At 41.8% G+C, this 16,180-nt stretch overlaps 1 protein-coding gene and 1 long non-coding RNA gene across 4 annotated transcripts in view; one reads left to right on the forward strand and one right to left on the reverse strand.

Moving 5' to 3' along the window:
• ABCB10 (ATP binding cassette subfamily B member 10) overlaps positions 1 to 1,468 on the reverse strand; it is a 34,516-nt gene extending 33,048 nt beyond the window's left edge. The window contains exon 1 of one of the 2 annotated variants that reach the window (XM_081237674.1): positions 903 to 1,468. In XM_081237674.1, coding sequence (XP_081093800.1) covers positions 903 to 1,398 — 496 coding nt within the window. In that variant the 5' untranslated portion in view covers positions 1,399 to 1,468. The remainder of the gene's footprint in view (positions 1 to 902) is intronic. The other variant, XM_081237673.1, reaches the window with a different exon arrangement.
• Positions 1,469 to 1,857: 389 nt separating this feature from the next.
• The window catches only part of LOC308612845, a 29,223-nt gene continuing 14,900 nt past the window's right edge, over positions 1,858 to 16,180 (forward strand). Inside the window, exons 1-2 of one of the 2 annotated variants that reach the window (XR_014015148.1) lie at positions 1,858 to 3,225; positions 4,019 to 4,159. This is a non-coding gene — a long non-coding RNA (uncharacterized lncRNA). The remainder of the gene's footprint in view (positions 3,226 to 4,018; positions 4,160 to 16,180) is intronic. The other variant, XR_014015149.1, reaches the window with a different exon arrangement.

Below are 16,180 nucleotides of genomic sequence, written 5' to 3' on the forward strand. Positions count from 1 at the left end.
CAAAAATCTGTTTATCTGGATTTTGTTTCTAAAAATATTCTTTTTTTTTTTTTCGGTACTCGGTCCTCTCACTGCTGTGGCCTCTCCCGTTGCGGAGCACAGGCTCCGGACGCGCAGGTTCAGCGGCCATGGCTCACGGGCCCAGCCGCTCCGCGGCATGTGGGATCTTCCCGGACCGGGGCACGAACCCGTGTCCCCTGCATCGGCAGGCGGACTCTCAACCACTGCGCCACCAGGGAAGCCCTAAAAATATTCATTTTGACTTCTTTTTAAAAATTACTTAATTATGATTTAGTTGGGTTATGATTCACAGTTTCTCAACACTTCTCGAGTTTACAGATTACTGATCATGGCCAATGTTGACTCTTCTAAAAAGAACTTAGTAACTTCCTGCCTACCACCCAGGAGACAAAAGCAGGGGACAAACCTGAAAAGTTTACGCTGTTTTGCTTCACAGAGTAAAAATATTGTTGGCTGCTTAATAAACTTGCCTGAAGCACGCACATATGACAACATAGGTTTATTTGGGGCTAGGATTAATTTTACAAAGATACGGGAAAAAAACCCAGGTCATTCTGAGAACGCCAGCAAAGTAAAAACGGAACAGACCCGAACACTTCAACACTGAGATGCCGCCCCACTTGTATAATATGTATCAAGATAAGAAAACAAACTTTAGCTCTGGGAGCGGATTCCCGGCGGGCCTGCCGGCTCCACACCGCTACAGCAGGCGCGCTCGGTCCGTACTCCAGGTGGGGACGCCCAGGTAGAGGCACCCCGTCCTCCTCACCGTTTCCAGTGGCCCCAGGTCCCCCTGCCGCCCCCGCAGTGCCTCTCTCGGCGGCCCCGGACCTCGCGTGTGTAAGGTCGCGGTGACCGAGGGGAGGGGACGGGGGCCCTACCTGCCAGCCTCCGGCGCTCGGGCTGCGCCAGCCTTAGGAGCTTCTGGGCCTCCGAGCGCCCGGCAGCCACGGGCCGCTGCAGCGGGTTGTGTCCGGGGGTCGCCGCGGCCGCAGGCAAGGCCGGCTCCCGCAGCCAAGCCTCGCCCCCAGCCCGCGCGAACGCCGCTGGGCCGCCGGGGAGCGCGGCGCGCGGGAGCCGCGGGACGCCGGGCCCGGCGAGCGCCCCGCACCTGGAGGGCCCGGAGGGCCGCGCCCACAGGGCCAGGAGCCGCGCCAGGCCCGCGCCGCCGGCGGGGCTGCCGGGACCCCCGCCCGGGCAGCGGCCCGCCCGGCACCGCGGGCCTCGCGCGGCTTCGCCACCCTCGAGGAGCGCTGGCCCCGCGTCCCCAAGCCGCGCCGGCGCCAGGAGCGTCGGCTGCGGCCGGGTCCCGGGGGCGCGGGCGGCTAGGCCCCGCCTCAGGAGCAGCCGCAGCGGCCAGGCCGGGGGGCCACGCATGGCGCCGCGTCCTCGGTCCGCAGCCTCTCCTGTGCCCGCCGCCGCCGCTAGCCGGCTTGGACCACCGCCCGGGCGCCCGCCCCATCCCGGCCCGAGCGGCCCCGCCCCGGGGCGGCGAGCCCGGCCCCGACCACCCCGGGCGCCCCGGCCCGCAGCGCCCCCCACCGGGCGGCCCAGCGACTGGCGCGCCGCCGGAGCCGCGGTGGCTGAGGCTGAAGAAAGCGCCGCGCGCCGCTGCGCCTGCTCACTGCCGCGCGGGGAGCAGTTTCGCCCTCCTCTGCCCCTCCGGAAGAACCTGGGAGCGGCGCGGGCCCTTTCTCACGCCCGCGCACGGCGGAGCGCGCAGGCGCGATCATACGGGCCCGGCGCCTGAAAGAGGCGGGCGGGTAGTTCGCTGCGGCAGTGCGCAGGCCTGGGGACCGCTGTGCGGGACGGGCTTGGCGGTGAGTGAAACTTGGGTCTCTGAGAGGGAAGGGGTCATCTCATAACGTGGACAGACGTGCGGAAGCGGACGTGGTCCGGGCTCGCCGGCCGCTCCGAGTAAGGCCAGGCAGAACGCTCAGTGTTTTAATACCCGAGCGCGGAAAGGCGGAGGGGAGGGTCTAAACCCACCGGGACGCGGAGACTTCACGGCAGGGCGTCTGTACCGCGGAGCCTGGTCCTTATCTAAAGATGAGTCCTGGTTCGGGAAGGTGGATAGCTTTTTGTTGACTCGTCAGTATTTTATAGTCCGGGACTCGGGTGAGGCCAGTGAGAGGCAATTGCCTCAGCTGCAGTATTTATGGATTCGAAAAAAAAAGTCAATAATCAAGATAAGTATTTTAGTTAAAAATTTTTTAAAGGCCAAAATTAATGCAAAAAAACCCCATAATGAACAATATATCAAAATTTCAAATGTAGGATCTGCCCCCGCACTTGTACGAGCCCACCTCTCTCTCCTCACCCTGATCCCAGCCCTGGGAGCTTTATTTCCAACATCAAGCAGTTAGCAGCTTTGTTTGCCAATTTGTTTGTTTAATTTTTTTGCGTTAAAATACCGTTTATCTTGATTACTGGGGCTATTTAGGGTTCCCCTAAATTTTGGCCCTAGGAAAGTGCCTCACTTACCTCCCCCTACTTGGGGCCCTGGTAGATAAGGAATGTAGGATTTTTGAGGAGAAGTACCCATAATGGAAAGATAATGCGGGATTAAATCGCACTCTAAATGCTCCTGTGAAGACAGCAGGAAGCATGCCATCCTCTAAATTCCAACCTCTGAGACCAGGGGGGCATGGAGTCCCCCCAGGTTACCTTAGGTCAGCCTCTCCCTGGTGTCTACATTCTAGAATGCAAGCTGTGATTGAAGCTGACGCTGCTGATTTATGAGTAGGTATGTCCTACTGGGAAAGATTTTGTTAGGTGACTTCTGCAAACAAGGGAGATACAGTGCCTCATACCCCACATCATGTCAGAGAATGACCTTCTCCCAGTTGGAGAGAAAGTGACAGTTGTAACTCACATCTAATCTTCCTCTTCTTTTCTGTTTCCTACTTTCCAGAAAACTGCTGCTGCTGCTGCTGCTGCTCACTGGGGAAAGCAGGACTGGCCTTTGCTTTCTGCCTTCCCTGGAATGAAGTCCGCCAGGCCTTTTCAGCCAGCAATCTCTGGGGCCTGGAGTCAAAAGAAAAATACCTGAAGTGTAGCTGATGAAAAAACCAAAACTCTCTGTGTTGCTTGCATTTCTAACAATTAGTCAGTTGATAATCTGAAAATTATCCCTGACAAAACTGTCATGCTTAAAAAAAACAAAACAAACCCCCCCCACCCAGCTATCATATGATATTCAAGGCAAGAAATTTTTTATTTACTAGCAAAGAATCTAAAGAAAGCGTCCATGGCTCTTTAAAAAAAAATACAATGGGGGAATGGAGCAGGGAATAATAATTGGCTGAAGGCTCATCTGGACTTATATAGTCATCACACCAAAAAAAAAAAAAAAAAACAAAGTGTGGCCTGCTCTAGATATATATATTAAATATATATTGGCAATTTTATATATATATATATGTATATATATTCCCATTTTAAAATAAGGATAACTTCTCACTGCCTTTTTAGAAGTTAGGATAAAATTCCTTGGCCACTGAAAAGGGCAAGAAATGCTCTAAGGTGAGTTTGGGAAAGAAGGAAAAAAACCACTTAGATGTGAGTGGATTAGTAGTACAAAATTCCTCAGGAAAGCAAGGAAAGGCTGCACATTAATTCTGAGACAACAAGCAGAAGTTCAGATGCTACCCACAGCGAGACAGAAAGGGCTCTCGGCAGAGGGGTGATTGAACCAAGTAGTAAAATCTGGCCCTTGGTGAATAGATGCTTAATAGGTTAGGCGGCCAATAGGTGTCGAATTCAAAAAGGATGTCTTTTGGCTGAAACTTGAGATCAGTTGAGACTACTTCAGGAACAGCTCCACGTGTGGGTCCTTGTCGCTCTCAAAGGACGACAAGGTGGACAACAGGAGGGGGGCCCCACTCGGAGCACAATAGCATGGAAAGCAGACAGAAGTCTCCCCGGCCTGCCGTCTGATCTGTGATCTAATGGGGGATCATTTGACCCTTCTTAGTTCATTTCTTTTTCTCTGCAGCTTGCAGCTTGTCCTGTCAGGGACAGGGTGGCAGGGTGATGGCTGAAGGTGGAGCATGCAGTTCAGTGAATCACAAACGAAAGGACTAGGATCCACGTGGGGCAGAAGTGCTTTGTAAGTTCCTCTGAAATTAAGCTTTTGGTAAGTCATCCACACTGTGTGCTTACAGCAAATGCCGATATGGCTCAGGCAGGCTGAATGCAATGTATGTAGAAGGTGTCAGCCTCTTTGGCTTTTACCTTGTCTCTCTCACCTTCTCCCAGAAGATTCTAGAGAAAGGTTGTTATGGGTTAAATTGTGTCCCTCCAAAAAAGGTATGTTGAAATCCTAAACCCCAGTACTTCAGAATGGGATCTTACTTGGAAATAGAGTTATTGCAGATATAGTTCAGATGAGGTCATTTTGGAGATGGAGTAGGGTGTCCTTATAAGAAGGTGGCCATGTGAAGACAGAGACACACGGGGAAAATGCCACGTGGTGACAAAGGCAGAGATGGCAGTTATACAGCTGCAAGCCAAGGAACACCAAAGATGGCCAACAAATCAGCAGAAACTGCCAATAGGCAAGGAGTGATTCTCCTACAAGTGTCAAAGGGAGCATGGCCCTCCAAAACCTTGATTTCAGAATTCTACCCTCTAGAACCATGAGACAATAAATTTGTTTTAAGCCACCAGTTTGTTTTTGTTTTATTAAGGTAGCTCTAGGAAAGTAGTACAAAGGTCAGTATCTCGTCTGATACTGCAACACATGCTCACTATTTGTCCACTTACTCATGTTTGGCCAAAAAAGCAACTGAGTTATTCAGGCTACTTTATTTATTTATTTTTAAAAAATATTTATCTATTTATTTATTTGGTTGCACTGGGTCTTAGTTGTGGCACGTGGGCTCCTTAGTTGTGGCATGCAAACTCTTAGTTGCGGCATGCATGTGGGATCTAGTTCCCTAACAATGGATGGAACCCGGGCCCCCCTGCATTGGGAGAACAGAGTCCTAACGACTGTGCCACCAGGGAAGTCCCTATTCAGGCTACTTTAAATAGTCAGTTTGCAGATCTCAACTGGTACAATGCTTAACTTTATTTTACCAAAAAGTATGTTCAGCAGCTGTCCAGATTTCAGGCTACACAAAGAACCTTGCATGATCTAATGAAATGTAGCTTGGGACTGTTCCACAAAAGATAGCATAAATGAAACTAGACGGTGCACCTGATTCTATGCTCTTTATAACATTTAGGTATGGTATTTTTTCTTATGTTAAGAGGCTGAGGTTGTACCCAGATATACAGAAAAAGTACCCATACCCTATTACTTTTCTCATTCAGTTCTAGTTTCACCTCATGCTTAAAGATGCAAGGTTGACTGCAGGGTATATGATAACTATATTTTTCAATCCAAAATATAAGATCTTAACACCATCATTCTCATTCCAATTTGTAGATTTCTAACTATAAAATTAGGTGCAGACCTAATAGAAAAATGGGCAAAGAAAATGAACAGGCATTTCACCCAAAAGGAAATTCAGATGGCTCAGACATATTAAAAAAAAAAGAAAAAAAAGGTGTTCTATCTAATTTATAATGAGACACGAAAATTAAAATGACAAGCAGATACCCTATTCCTTTAACAATTTAGTGACGATCAAAAAGTTCAACTATATTATATTGATGAGAGTGAGGTATAAAAATAGACAAGGCTGATGTAAATTGCCACAGTAGTTCTGGAAAGCTCTTATATCTATTAAAAATTTAAATGCATATATCCTTTGATCCTGCAAACGCCCCCAGGATTTTAAAAAATAGACTTTATTTTCCTAGAGCAGTTTTATGTTCACAGCAAAATTGAGTGGAAAATACAGAGAGTTCCCATGGACTCCTTTTTCCCACACACAGCACAGCCCCCAAACCACCACACCCCCACCAGACGGGACATTTGTTACAATGGATGAACCTACATTGATGCATCATCATCACTCAGAGTCCATAGCATACATTAGGGTTCGCTTTTGCTGCTGTACATGCTATGGATTTTAACAAGTGTATAATGACATGTATCCACCATAATAGTATCATAGAGAGTATTTTCAGTGCTCTGAAAATCCCCTGTGCTTTGCCTATTCATCCCTCCCTCCTCCCAACCCCCTACAACCACTGATCTTTTTACTGTCTCCATAGTTTTGCCTTTTCCAGAATTCCATATAATATAGTTGGAATCATACAGCATGTAGCATTTCAGATTATCTTCTTTCACTTATAATATACATTTAAGTTTCCTCCATGACTTTTCATGGCTTGATAGTTCATTTCTTTTTATTATTGACTAATATTCCATTGCCTGGATATACCACTGTTTATTAATCTATTCACCTAGTGAAGGACATCTTGGTTGCTTCCCAATTTTGACAATTATGAATAAAGCTGCTATAAGCATCTGTGGGCAGTTTTTTGTGTGTATGTAAGTTTTCAAGTCCTTTGGGTAAACACAAAGGAGCACCACTGTTGGATCATACCATTAGAGTATGTTTAGTTTTGTAAGAAACTGCCAAACTTCCTTCCGAAGTGTCTGTATATTTTGCATTCCCACCAACAATGAATGGGAGTTCCTGTTGCTCCATATCCTTGTCAGCATTTGGTGTTGTAACTGTTTTGCATTTTAGCCATTCTAATAGGTGTGTCACTTCTAGGAATTTAGGCTATATATATACTCCCACATGTGTGGAATGATAAATATGTACCAAATATTTATTACAGTGTTGTTTATAATAGCAAGACTGTAAATTGCAGTCCAGCATTAGGGCATTGGTTAAATAAATTCAGGTACATTCATGCAATGGAAGACCATGCAATCTTCAAAAAAATGAGGCAGCTCTATATGCACCAATTTGGAACCATACCCTAGATGTACAATGAAAACAGCAAGGTGCAGGGCTGCATGTATAATATAGTGTATTTGTGTAAAAAGTAAAAAATATAAATACACTGACAGGCACTAATATTCATATATTCATAGAATATATTTGGAAGGATACACAAGGAACAGTGGTTGCCTCTGGGGAGAAGTGAATGGGGTATAAGGGTAGGTGTCCTTCTGTAACTTTTGGATTTTTCACCATTATTTAAAAATCAGTTAATACTATTGACAAACAACTAAGAAAACAAAGATAAGAAAAAGAAGAAGAAATTTTTTAAGATAGCAAAAGATTACCTAAAACCAAAATATGGGGGAGTTCCCTGGTGGTCTAGTGGTTAGGATTTGGTGCTTTCACTGCCGTGGCCAGGGTTCAGTCCCTGGTTGAGGAACTGAGATCCCGCAAGCCATGCGGTGTGGCCATAAATAAATAAATAAATAAATAAATAAATAAAAATACCGATCTCCATCATTGTCTATAAAAATAGATAAAAAGAACCCGCAGCCACTTGAGAAAATTAACAGAGAATGGTCAATTCTGAGACATTGTGGTAGATTAGACCTTCAAGATACAGAAAAAGTTCTCAAAGCCTCCAGGCAAAAGGGTTAAATAACTTGCAAGGGCAAGAGAACTAGACAGCCTTCAGACTTCAGACTTCTCCAAAGTAACACACAAAGTAAGGCAACCATGGAGCAGCTCTGAAAAGAAAAGTATGAACTAAAGATTTTAGTCTGTATTAGTTGCCTAGGGCTATCATAACAAATTACCAAACTTGGTGGCTTAAAACAATGGACATTTATTCTCTCAGAGTTCTGGAGGCCAGAAGTCTGAAATCAGGGTGTTGGCAGAATTGGTTTCTTCTGGTGGCTCTGAGGGACAATCTGTTGTTCCATGCCTCACTCCTAGCTGCCAGTGGGTGCCAGCAACTCTCGACATTCTTGGCTTGTAGCTGCATAACTGCAATCTCTGTCTCTGTCTTCACATGGTCTTCCCCTCTGTGTCTCTGTTTAAAATCTCACCCTCTTTTCTCTAGAAGAACACCAGTCATTGCATTTCAGGTCCATCCTAAATCAAGGATACTCTCATCCCAAGATTTGCAGATAATTATATCTGCAAAAACCCAATTTCCAAATAAGTTGATGCACAAGTACCAGGGGTTAGGACTTGAATATCTCTCTCTCTTTTTTTAATGTTAATTTATTTATTTGGCTGTACTGGGTCTTAGTTGCAGCACGTGGGGTCTTTAGTTGTGGCATGTGAACTCTTAGTTGTGGCATGTGGGATCTAGTTCCCTGGCCAGGGATCAAACCTGGGCCCCCTGCACTGGGAGGGCAGAGTCTTAGTCACTGGACCAAGGAAGTCCCTTGAACATCTCTCTTTGTGGGACACTATTCAACCCACTATATTCTCCTTCAAGTATCAACACTATAGAAAAATTGATTTGAACATGCAGAAGCTTGGGAAAAACAGAGTTTATGAGCCCCACTTGAAGAGTCTATTAGAGGATGAACTTCAACTAAGTGATGTTGGGGAAAACTTTTATAAAGCCAGTATAATATTGATACTGATTCCTGTTTAAAATAATACAGAAACAATTACAGACTGATGTCACTTATGATTATGAAGACTAAGATACTTTATTATATGTTAGGGCTGCCTGAACAAAATATTACAGACTGGGTGGCTTAAACAGCAGAAATTTATTTTCTCACAGTCCTGGAGGCTGAAAGTCCAAGATAAGGTGACAGCAGGTTTTGTTTCTTCTGAGGCCTCTCTCCTTGGCTTGCAGATGGCCACCTTCTCCTTGAGTCTGCACACGGCCTTTCTTTTGTATGCATGCCTGTCTTGGTCCAAATGTCTTCTTCTTATAAGAAAACCAGTCACATTGGATTAAGACCCACCCTAAAGACCTCATTTTAACTTAATTACCTCTTTAAAGACCCTATCTCCAAACACAGTCACATTCTGAGGTACTGTAGCTTAGGACTTCAACATTTTAGGTAGACACAATTCAGCAGACAGATACTAAACAAAATATTAGTAAACAGAATGTACCACCACATTAAGGAAATAATGCATCATGTCCAAGTACATTTTAATCCTAAAATACAAGGTTGGTTCAATATTTGGAAATTCATTAATATAGTACAATTGACCCTTGAATAACATGCAGGTTAGGGGCACCGACCCTCTGTGCAGTTAAAAAAATCCAAGAATAATTTATAGTTGGCCCTTGGTATACACAGTTTCTCCATTATCTGAAGATCCTCTGTATCCCCAGCTCTACATTTGAGGATTCAACCAATCGTGGATTGTGCAGTACTATAGTATTTACTATTGAAAACAATTTGAGTATAAGTGGACCCACACAGTTCAAACCCATGTTGTTCAAGGGTCAACTGTATATACCATATTAACACATTTAAGGAGAAAAATAACATCATCTCCCTAGATTTTGAAAAATCATTGACAAAATTCAACTCTTATTCCTATTCATATATATATCATATATCTTAGGTCTAAACCACCATCTACTTAGAGGGGAAATACTAGAGGCATTTCTATTAAGATCAGGAACAGGAAAAGGATGCCCATTATGTACATTACTACTTAACATTGTATTGATACTAGAGATATTAACCAATGCTAATTATAAAAGGAGACAGGAGAATTGGTAAAAAAAAAAAAAAAGAAAGAAAAGAAAATGCAGATGATATGATAGTAACCCTAAATAGCCTCAGAGAATCAAAATTAAAGCTGACTCAACAAAAAGTTTCATTAAGATAGCAAAATATTGTACAATATCAGCATACAACAAATAAGACGGACTTCCCTGGTGGCGCAGTGGTTAAGAATCTGCCTGCCAATGCAGGAAACACGGGTTCGAGCCCTGGTCCGGGAAGATCCCACATGCCACGGAACAACTAAGCCCGTGCGCCACAACTACTGAGCCTGCACTCTAGAGCCCACGAGCCACAACTACTGAGCCCTTGTGCCACAACTACTGAAGCCTGCGTGCCTAGAGCCCGTGCTCTGCAACAAGAGAAGCCACCGCAATGAGAAGCATACGCATGCAACGGAGAGTAGCCCCGCTCGCCACAACTGGAGAAAGCCCGCGCGCAGCAACGGAGACCCGTCGCAGCCAAAAATAAATAAATAAAAGAAAGAAATTTCTTAAAAGAAAAAGAGGCTTCAGATACACAATTGCCATGTAGACAATATAATATAGAAAATGTATTTAGGAATAAACATAAAAACAAATGTGCAAAATTTATATGGGGAAACACTTCTAAAAGATACAACAGTGAATTTTAAACAAATGGAAAAACATCCAGTGTTCTTAGATAGAACATCTCAGTATCATAAACACATTAGTTCTCTATAAGTTAATTTATGAATTTAACATGACCTCAATAAAAATACCAATAAATCTTTTCTAGGACCCAATCTATTTGATACTGAAGTTCATGTAGAAAAATAAACATACAACTAGGAAAACATGGCCAAAATATATGAAAAAGTATGGACCTTGCCTAGTAATTAAGTGCTAATTAAAGCCATGAGATACCAGTCTCTCCCTACTAAATTAACCAGTTGCATTCACCACTATATTAAATGAACCCAGATATTTAAAACAAGTATTTACTGTATAGCACAGGGAACTATATTCAGTATCTTGTAATAACCTATAATGGAAAAGAATCTGAAAAACAACATTTATATATATAATGTTTTAATGTTTTAAATTTTTAATCTTTTAAAATTTCAGAATTAAAAAAATTTTTTTAATTAAAAAATTTTTTTCTTTTTTTTAACATCTTTATTGGAGTATAATTGCTTTACAATGGTGTGTTAGTTTCTGCTTTATAACAAAGTGAATCAGTTATACATATACATATGTCCACATACCTCTTCCCTCTTGCATCTCCCTCCCTCCCACCCTCCCTATCCCACCCCTCTAGGTGGTCACAAAGCACCGAGCTGATCTCCCTGTGCTATGCGGCTCCTTCCCACTAGCTATCTGTTTTACGTTTGGTAGTGTATATATGTCCATGCCACTCTCTCACTTTGTCCCAGCTTACCCTTCCCCCTCCCCGTACTCTCAAGTCCGTTCTCTACGAGGTCTGCATCTTTATTCTCGTCTTGCCCCTAGGTTCTTCATGACAACTTTTTTAGATTCCATATATATGTGTTAGCATACAGTATTTGTTTTTCTCTTTCTGACTTACTTCACTCTGTATGACGGTCTCTAGGTCCATCCACCTCACTACAAATAACTCAGTTTTGTTCCTTTTTATGGCTGAGAAATATTCCATTATATATATGTGCCTCATCTTCTTTATCCATTCATCTGTTGATGGATACTTCGGTTGCTTCCATGTCCTGGCTATTGTAAATAGAGCTGCAATGAACATTTTGGTACATGACTCTTTTTGAATTATGGTTTTCTCAGGGTATATGCCCAGTAGTGGGATTGCTGGGTCGTATCGTAGTTTTATTTTTAGTTTTTTAAGGAACCTCCATACTGTTCTCCATAGTGGCTGTATCAATTTGCATTCCCACCAGCAGTGCAAGAGGGTTCCCTTTTCTCCACACCCTCTCCAGCATTTATTGTTTCTAGATTTTTTGATGATGGCCATTCTGACTGGTGTGAGATGATATCTCATTGTAGTTTTGATTTGCATTTCTCTAATGATTAATGATGTTGAGCATTCTTTTTTTATTTTTTATTTTTTATTTTATTTTTTTATTTTTTATTAGTTTCTGCTTTATAACAAAGTGAATCAGTCATACATATACATCTGTTCCCACATCCCTTCCCTCATGCATCTCCCTCCCTCCCACCCTCCCCATCCCACCCCTCCAGGCGGTCACAAAGCACCGAGCTGATCTCCCTGTGCTCTGCGGCTGCTTCCCACTATCTATCTACCTTACGTTTGGTAGTGTATATATGTCCATGCCTCTCTTTCGTTTTGTCACAGCTTACCCTTCCCCCTCCCCATATCCTCAAGTCCATTCTCAAGTAGGTCTGGGTCTTTATTCCCGTTTTACCCCTAGGTTCTTCATGACATTTTTTTTAAAATTCCATATATATGTGTTAGCATATGGTATTTGTCTTTCTCTTTCTGACTTACTTCACTCTGTATGACAGACTCTAGGTGTATCCACCTCATTACAAATAGCTCAGTTTCGTTTCTTTTTATGGCTGAGTAATATTCCATTGTATATATGTGCCACATCTTCTTTATCCATTCATCCGATGATGGACACTAAGGTTGTTTCCAGCTCCGGGCTATTGTGAATAGAGCTGCAGTGAACATTTTGGTACATGTCTCTTTTTGAATTATGGTTTTCTCAGGGTATATGCCTAGTAGTGGGATTGCTGGATCATATGGTAGTTCTATTTTTAGTTTTTTAAGGAACCTCCATACTGTTCTCCATAGTGGCTGTACCAATTCACATTCCCACCAGCAGTGCAAGAGTGTTCCCTTTTCTCCACACCCTCTCCAGCATTTATTGTTTCTAGATTTCTTGATGATGGCCATTCCGACTGGTGTGAGATGATATCTCATTGTAGTTTTGAGTTGCATTTCTCTAATGATTAATGATGTTGAGCATTCTTTCATGTGTTTGTTGGCAGTCTGTATATCTTCTTTGGAGAAATGCCTGTTTAGGTCTTCTGCCCATTTTTGGATTGGGTTGCTTGTTTTTTTGATATTGAGCTGCTGGTAAATTTTGGACATTAATCCTTTGTCAGTTGCTTCATTTGCAAATATTTTCTCCCATTCTGAGGGTTGTCTTTTGGTCTTGTTTATGGTTTCCTTTGCTGTGCAAAAGCTTTGAAGTTTCATTTGGTCCCATGTGTTTATTTTTGTCTTTATTTCCATTTCTCTAGGAGGTGGGTCAAAAAGGATCTTGCTGTGATTTATGTCATAGAGTGTTCTGCCTATGTTTTCCTCTAAGAGTTTGATAGTTTCTGGCCTTACATTTAGGTCTTAAATCCATTTTGAGCTTGTTTTTGTGTATGGTGTTAGGGAGTGATCTAACCTCATATTTTACATGTCCCTGTCCAGTTTTCTCAGCACCACTTATTGAAGAGGCTGTCCTTTCTCCACTGTACATTCCTGCCTCCCTTATCAAAGATAAAGTGACCATATGTGCGTGGGTTTATCTCTGGGCTTTCTATCCTGTTCCATTGATCTATATTTCTGTTTTTGTGCCAGTACCATACCGTCTTGATTACTGTAGCTTTGTAGTATAGTCTGAAGTCACGGAGCCTGATTCCTCCAGCTCTGTTTTTCGTTCTCAAGATTGTTTTGGCTATTCGGGGTCTTTTGTGTTTCCATACAAATTGTGAAATTTTTTGTTCTAGTTCTATGAAAAATGCCAGTGGTAGTTTGATAGGGATTGCATTGAATCTGTAGATTGCTTTGGGTAGTAGAGTCATTTTCACAATGTTGATTCTTCCAATCCAAGAACATGGTATATCTCTCCATCTATTTGTATCATCTTTAATTTCTTTCATCAGTGTCTTATAATTTTCTGCATACAGGTCTTTTGTCTCCTTAGGTAGATTTATTCCTACATATTTTATTCTTTTTGTTGCAGTGGTAAATGGGAGTGTTTTCTTGATTTCACTTTCAGATTTTTCATCATTAGTATATAGGAATGCCAGAGATTTCTGTGCATTAATTTTGTATCCTGCTACTTTACCAAATTCATTGATTAGCTCTAGTAGTTTTCTGGTAGCATCTTTAGGATTCTCTATGTGTAGTATCATGTCATCTGCAAACAGTGACAGCTTTACTTCTTCTTTTCCGATTTGGATTCCTCTTATTTCTTTTTCTTCTCTGATTGCTGTGGCTAAAACTTCCAAATCTATGTTGAATAAGAGTGGTGAGAGTGGGCAACCTTGTCTTGTTCCTGATCTTAGTGGAAATGGTTTCAGTTTTTCCCCATTGAGGACGATGTTGGCTGTGGGTTTGTCATATATGGCCTTTATTATGTTGAGGAAAGTTCCATCTATGGCTACTGTCTGGAGGGCTTTTATCATAAATGGGTGTTGAATTTTATCAAAAGCTTTCTCTGCATCTATTGAGATGATCATATGGTTTTTCTTCTTCAATTTGTTAATATGGTGTATCACATTGATTGATTTGCATATATTGAAGAACCCTGCATTCCTGGGATAAACCCCACTTGATCATGGTGTATGATCCTTTTAATGTGCTGTTGGATTTTGTTTGCTAGTATTTTGTCGAGGATTTTTGCATCTGTGTTCATCAGTGATATTGGCCTGTAGTCTTCTTTCTTTGTGACATCTTTGTCTGGTTTTGGCATCAGAGTGACGGTGGCCTCGTAGAATGAGTTTAGGTGTGTTCCTCCGTCTGCTATATTTTGGAAGAGTTTGAGAAGGATAGGTGTTAGCTCTTCTCTAAATGTTTGATAGAATTCACCTGTGAAGCCATCTGGTCCTGGGCTTTTGTTTGTTGGAAGATTTCTTTTTTTTAATGTAACAATGTTGGTTTCTTTATTTTTTTTTAATTAAAGTATAATTGACTTACAGCACTGTTAGTTCCAGGTATACAACATAGTAATTTGATATTTCTATACATTACAAAATGATTGTTGGAAGATTTTTAATCACAGTTTCAATTTCAGTGCTTGTGATTGGTCTCTTCATATTTTCTTTTTCTTCCTGGTTCAGTCTGGAAGGTCGTGCATTTCTAAGAATTTGTCCATTTCTTCCAGGTTGTCCATTTTATTAGCATATAGCTGCTTGTAGTAATCTCTTATGATCCTTTGTATTTCTGCAGTGTCAGTTGTTACTTCTCCTTTTTCATTTCTAATTCTATTGACTTGAGTCTTCTCCCTTTTTTTCTTGAGAAGTCTGGCTAATGGTTTATCAATTTTGTTTATCTTCTCAAAGAACCAGCTTTTAGTTTTATTGCTCTTTGCTATCGTTTCCTTCATTTCTTTTTCATTTATTTCTGATCTGATCTTTATGATTTCTTTCCTTCTGCTAACTTTGGGGATTTTTTTGTTCTTCTTTCTCTAATTGCTTTAGGTGTTAGGTTAGGTTGTTTTTTTGAGATGTTTGCTATATTATATTGCTATAAACTTCCCTCTTAGAATTGCTTTTGCTGCATCCCATAGGTTTTGGGTCGTCGTGTTTTCATTGTCATTTGTTTCTAGGTATTTTTTGATTTCCTGTTTGATTTCTTCAGTGAACTCGTGGTTATTAAGTAGTGTGTTCTTTAGCCTCCATGTGTTTGTATTTCTTACAGATTTTTTCCTGTAATTGATATCTAGTCTCATAGCGTTGTGGTCGGAAAAGATACTTGATATGATTTCAGTTTTCTTAAATTTACCAAGGCTTGATTTGTGACCCAAGGTGTGATCTATCCTGGAGAATGTTCCATGAGCACTTGAGAAGAATGTGTATTCTGTTGTTTTTGGATGGAATGTCCTATAAATATCAATTAAGTCCATCTTGTTTAATTTATCCTTTAAAGCTTGTGTTTCCTTATTTATTTTCATTTTGGATGATGTGTCCATTGGTGAAAGTTGGGTGTTAAAGTCCCCTACTATGACTGTGTTACTGTCAATTTCCCCTTTTATGGCTGTTAGCATTTGCCTTATGTATTGAGGTGCTCCTATGTTGGGTGCATAAATATTTACAATTGTTATATCTTCTTCTTGGATTGATCCCTTGATCATTATGTAGTGTCCTTGTTTGTCTCTTGTAATAGTCTTTAAAGTCTATTTTGTCTGATATGAGAATTGCTCCTCCACCTTTCTTTTGATTTCCATTTGCATGGAATATCTTTTTCCATCCCCTCACTTTCAGTCTGTATGTGTCCCTAGGTGTGAAGCGGGTGTCTTGTAGACAGCACATATACGGGTCTTGTTATTGTATCCATTCAGCCAGTCTGTGTCTTTTGGTTGGAGCATTTAATCCATTTACATTTAAGGTAATTATCAATATGTATGTTCCTATTACCATTTTCTTAATTGTTTTGGGTTTATTATTGTAGGTCTTTTCCTTCTCTTGTGTTTCCTGCCTAGAGAAGTTCCTTTAGCATTTTTTGTAAAGCTGGTTTGGTGGTGCTGAATTCTCTTAGCTTTTGCTTGTCTGTGAAGCTTTTAATTTCTCCGTCAAATCTAAATGAGATCCTTGCTAGGTAGAGTAATCTTGGTTGTAGGTTTTTCTCCTTCATCACTTTAAATATGTCCTGCCAGTCCCCTCTGGCTTG

This window comes from Mesoplodon bidens (genome assembly GCF_964165515.1).
Source record: "Mesoplodon bidens genome assembly, chromosome: 1".
Taxonomy (NCBI): domain Eukaryota; kingdom Metazoa; phylum Chordata; class Mammalia; order Artiodactyla; family Ziphiidae; genus Mesoplodon; species Mesoplodon bidens.